The sequence below is a fragment of the Quercus robur genome, chromosome 5, assembly GCF_932294415.1.
Source record: "Quercus robur chromosome 5, dhQueRobu3.1, whole genome shotgun sequence".
Taxonomy (NCBI): Eukaryota; Viridiplantae; Streptophyta; class Magnoliopsida; order Fagales; family Fagaceae; genus Quercus; species Quercus robur.
In genome coordinates, this window is record NC_065538.1 from 79,192,798 (window position 1) to 79,198,317 (window position 5,520).

General features: G+C 34.9%; 1 protein-coding gene across 1 annotated transcript; it reads left to right on the forward strand.

Moving 5' to 3' along the window:
- Window positions 1–211: 211 nt before the first annotated feature.
- LOC126727264 (sesquiterpene synthase 2-like) lies at window positions 212–3,386 on the forward strand. Its single transcript, XM_050432848.1, has 7 exons — window positions 212–401; window positions 511–787; window positions 951–1,308; window positions 1,922–2,140; window positions 2,231–2,369; window positions 2,457–2,705; window positions 2,894–3,386. The coding sequence occupies exons 1-7, from the start codon at window positions 279–281 to the stop codon at window positions 3,185–3,187; spliced, it is 1,659 nt and encodes a 552-aa protein (XP_050288805.1). The 5' UTR covers window positions 212–278; the 3' UTR covers window positions 3,188–3,386.
- Window positions 3,387–5,520: the final 2,134 nt, after the last annotated feature.

The window sequence follows — 5,520 nt, forward strand, 5'->3', positions numbered from 1 at the left end:
TAGTAATAATTAAATGGTAATTCTAATGAGATATGATATCATCATACTAAACTGTGCATCAAAAATTGTACTTTATAGATTATTCTAATCAATAAAAATATACAATCTTTCCATGATGCTCACTCACCTACCATAAAGCAATCCTACTACCTTTTGGTTCCATTGCTTATAAATACCGTGGCCTTGAAGGCATTCTACATCACGCTCAAGAAGTTCACAGAGAATAAATCCCATCATACCATTCAAAACTTAGACTCGTCCTTGAACTTAGAAAAAATATGTCCATCCAAGTCTCAGGGGCTCTATCCCAAAATGCCAAATCAGAAGTTGTTCGCCGGACAGCAAATTTCCATCCAAGCATTTGGGGTGACCGTTTCATCAACAATACTTCAGAGGACAAGGTAACACGATTATTTACTTAGTTTTTAAAAATTATGTAGTAGAATTTATAATATATATAGCATTTTTTTGTTGCAATATAATTATTTGTTCATGCAATTCATGGTGTAGGATATTCATTTCCGTAAAGTATGTGAAGTTGAAGAGCTGAAAGAAGAGGTAAGAAAAGAGCTCTTAGCATCTGCGGGTCATCTTTCACAACAGTTGGGCTTAATTGATGCACTCCAACGCCTAGGCGTGGCTTATAACTTTGAAAGAGAAATCCAAGAAGCTCTAGAACATATATATGCTACTTATAATGACCATAATGATGTTGAAGATGATGATCTCTACAATGTTTCCCTTCGTTTTCGACTACTACGTCAACTAGGATTTAAGGTTTCATGTGGTAAGACATGAGTCTAATTTTCTTGATATATGCCCCGTATGTCTTTAGTGATGTGCTAGTCGGTCCATATTTTAATATATATATATATATATATATATGTGCATGTGTGTGTGTGTGTAATAGTGAGCTTATTCATTAAATAAGTTTGGTGTTTATTAAACAGATGCATTTAACAAGTTCAAAGACGAAGATGGTCAATTAAAGGAAAGCTTGATCAGCAACGTTGAAGGCATGCTAGCCTTTTATGAAGCTACACATTTGAGGGTCCATGGAGAAGAAATTCTTGATGAGGCCCTTGAGTTCACTACAATTCACCTTAAATCCATGGCATCCCCCAAAGCACAAGTAACTCGTGCCCTAAAACAACCCTTGCATAAGGGCATACCACGGCTAGAGGCTCGGCGATACATTTCTATCTATGAACAGAATGCTTCACTCAACAAAGCTTTGCTCAAGCTTTCAAAATTAGATTTTAACCTGGTGCAGTCATTGCACAAAGAAGAACTTAGTGAAATCACTAGGTAATATGTAATTTAATATCAAAATGTATTTAAGGTATATTTTCTTAAAAATAAATAAGTTTTTATAAGTACTTATTGGTTCATTTTTTTTCTCTTATTACCATTGTACTATATACATAACTCATCAAATTAAAAATATTTATTTATAGATAAATAAACTAAAACGCATTTAACTAATATATATTTTCCTAAAAGTATAGTTCTTCTTTATTTTCTAAAACTTTTTGGTTCATTTTAAATATTTGAGATTCACATATTATGATTTTAGATTTTTATTTTTAGAAGAAAGGAAAATTATGAATTTTGTGGTTAGGAGGTAAAAGATCCTTATTGGATTCGCTATCTATGAAAAAATAAAATTTCTTTGTTTTTACTAATGTTTTTTTTTTTTTAAATACTGACTTGTATATATTTTTGGAAGTGTTATTAAAAATTATACAAATTTTACTATAAAAACCTTACAAATTGACATATCACAAATAAGTAATTGAAACATTCATTTATTAGGTTATTAAAGTGACAACAATTAGTAAAATTTTATAATAGCCCTAGAATTTTCCTTTTTCTGTTTACTTACAATCAATCAGTATTAATTGTTATATTCAAATTGTAGGTGGTGGAAAGATTTAGATTTTGCAAGGAAACTACCTTTTGCAAGAGATAGAGTTGTCGAGTGCTACTTTTGGATAGTTGCGGTCTACTTTGAGCCCCAGTATTCACTTGCAAGAAAAATACTAACCAAAGTTATTTCCATGACATCCATTCTAGATGATATATATGATGTTTATGGCACACTTGAAGAACTCGAACCCTTCACTAAAGCAATTGAGAGGTTCATGGATTGAATTAATTAATATATATGTTAAGAGTATGATGTATAATGTCAGTCTAACTTTTTGTAATTGGTACATGATATTTTCAGGTGGGATATTAGCTGCATAGATCAACTTCCAGAATACATGCAAATATGTTATCGTGCACTCTTTGATGTATTCGAAGCAATTGAAAATGAGTTGGCCAAGAAAGAAAGAGCATACCGTGTTAGCTATGCAAAAGATGCTGTAAGAGTCAAGCAACCTAACTTTTCATGTTTTTTTGTCAACTTTTCGTGCTACGTACTTATTTCATTTATGTTGTTTGAACCTTAGATGAAACTGTTGGTTCGGGCCTACTTTGATGAAGCCAAATGGTTCCACCAAAATTACATCCCAACAATGGAGGAGTATATGCATATTGCACTTAAAACCTCTGGTTACCCTATGCTCACAGCTATCTCTTTCCTTGGCATGGGTGACATCGTTACCAAAGAGGCATTTGATTGGATCTTCAGCAACCCCAAGATTATTACAGCTTCATCTATAATTGGTAGACTCATGGATGACATGAAGTCACATAAGGTATGCAATCAAAAAATCTTATCAAGTTTCATAAGCTAGCATGCAAGGTCTATTTCATATATATATATATATATATATATATATATATATATATATGTGTGTGTATGTGTGTGTGTGTGTGTGTGTGAGTGTGTGTGTGTGTGTGTTGCCAACTTTCTACTTACCCTTTTGGAAAACTTTGTGTATAGTTTGAGCAAGAGAGAGGGCATGCTGCCTCAGCAGTTGAATGCTACATGAAGCAACATGGTGTCTCAGAGCAAGTAGTCCATGATGAATTCAACAGGCAAGTCGCTAATGCATGGAAGGACATTAATGAGGAGTGTATAAGGCCTACTTTTGTCCCCATGCCTTTACTTATGCGTGTTCTTAATCTTGCACGAGTAATAGATGTCATTTACAAGGAAGGGGATGGCTACACTCATGTTGGAAAAGAGATGAAAAATAATGTTGCATTAGTGCTTATAGATCCAGTTCCAATATGACTGGGGTGTCAAAATATGAATCTTTCAATGGGAAATCTCTAAAGAATCATATGCTTGAATAGGACCCAAGTCCATTAATATTATATGGGGACCATTTGTAAAATAAAAATAAAAGGAAAATCTTGCTATCTCATTTAATAATGTAGCACTATGTTTACAAAAATAATTATTGTTATAATAATGATTGTGAGATTTACTACGGGAGGTATATTTGCTTTTGTGGGGGATGGTAAAATTTCGCTTGAAATTTCTCAAGTTGTGGCTTTCTTTTGGTTTCCTACGCTACCATTTATTCTATGCTATGGGGGGTAATTGAGAGGTTAAGGAAGCTCTTTGTTAAATACATTACTAGGATTTTAGCAAACTCTTGGAAAAAAAAATTTTCAACAAAAAGTTAGAAAAGTTCCCCTACAGATACTAAACTAAAAAAGAAGTTTAAGAATACAATAAAATGTCATAATATTTTTGGAGAAAATGGGCAAATGCCCCTTTCAAAAAAAAAATCCAACATTTTACTCCCTTTCTCAAACTAATTAGGAAAATGTCCTTCCTTTGAAACTCGATTTTCTCAAAATTGAGTTAAAAAAAAAAAAATTATGGAGCCCTATAGTGGTGTTTTAAGGAGCCTATAGTGACGTTTTAAAGACCTATAGTGGCGTTTTATAACTCGAGTTACATGCAATATTTTTTTCTTTTTTTACCTTGAACTCGAGTTTCAAAACGCTACTATAAGTCCTTAAAAATGTCACTATAGGCTCCTAAAAACGCCACTATAATGCTTAATTCGATTTTGAAAAAATTGAGTTTCAAAAGAGAGATATTTCTCTAATTAGCTTGAAAAATGGGACATAATGCTACTTTTTTTGTCCAAAAAGGGATTTTGCCAATTTTGTTCTCATATTTTCATAATACTTTTATTAGTTATAGTAGGTCCTACTCTGATATATTAAATTTTTATTTAAGCTTTGGAACTGGAACATAAATGCGCTACCTATAATGACCCTAATGATGTTGTAGATACCATGCTGCCGCACTTTTCTTTTTCTTTTTTTGGGTGATGTGCTATTTTAAAATAAATAATAATAAATAAAAAAGAACGGAAATCTTTTGACAAAACAAAAGGAGTCTTGGTTTTGCGGGGATGTACGTACACGGAATCACATATACAACGCTTGACACTATTTGGGCTAATATTAAGTGCTAAAAGACTTTCAAAATATATATAATTTTTTTACTAATCACATACGACAGTTAACACTGTTTTGAAAGTTGTCTTATTTCTCCAAGTTCTCTACTTCATTCTCCTCCTTCTACTACTATGAACTGTCCACTTGCTATACAAACACTCATGCATATAATTATTCCAATGCAGTGATTGTGAGATTGTAAGGACACTACCAATATATATATATATATATATAGAAACTGTGGGGTCTAATAATTGATGGGTCAGGCCCACTTGCTGATGGAGAGTTCAAAGGTCTAAGCCGAAAAAGGTCATGGCCCGAGCTCAAGAGTAGTAAGGCCCAATTGGCCCGGAGAAGCAGCCGAGGACAGTGCAGTCCTCGGCTGATCCAAAGATCCACCAAGAACAGGGGCAAAAAGGTAAAGGGACATGCTTGAAGGGAAATCTAAAATATCTAGGAAAGGCTGCCTTTACCATCTTCCCCATGCATATCTCTGCGCCTAACAGAGCCTTATCCATTAACTTTATGAACCACTCCCAACAACTTTGGGTTGGGATTGACAGGACAAGTATCAATCTTGGAAATGTCGACCCTACACGTGGACGAAGGAAAATGAGTGCAGATTAGTATAAAAGAAAAAATAAGTAATATAAAGGGAGAGCCCAGTTTACAAGGGGAGGAGGCCCCCAAGGGTGAAAACGCTGAAATCACCTATGAACACCACCAGAACCACCACTGGGTAACTAAGGCCTAGCCTTTCGAATCCACTCTCTACAAATGATATTGTTTGAGCCTATTCACGTGCGAACCCAACTCTACTGCGGTTCGTCGCGGAACGTGTCCCTACAATTGGCGCCGTCTGTGGGAAAGGCTTGCGCATTAGCTCGAGCGGTGGTGAAGTTGAGCTTCTGTCGAACAAGGGACTACGAGGGTGCCTTTATCACCGGCGACACATTGTTGCTATTCCAACATAAGTTCCCACTAGGGGCTACGTTCTACGGTGTCAATGACATGGGCAAGTCTAGGGGCTTCAAACATCAGGCTAGCTTCCCCCACCTTGTTCGAGGAGCTAAACCTTCGGAAGATAAATAAATAAAGAAGAATACAAGTTTTGGACAGAACCAAGGCCTTGTATGGTCCTCGGAC

Excerpts from the sequence above, each read along its gene's own strand:
- LOC126727264 (XM_050432848.1), top strand. The coding sequence starts at position 279 with ATGTCCATCCAAGTCTCAGGGGCTCTATCCCAAAATGCCAAATCAGAA. Across the intron at positions 2,141-2,230 it reads TTCACTAAAGCAATTGAGAG|GTGGGATATTAGCTGCATAG; the intron begins GTTCATGGATTG and ends TGATATTTTCAG. Across the intron at positions 2,370-2,456 it reads TTAGCTATGCAAAAGATGCT|ATGAAACTGTTGGTTCGGGC; the intron begins GTAAGAGTCAAG and ends TTTGAACCTTAG.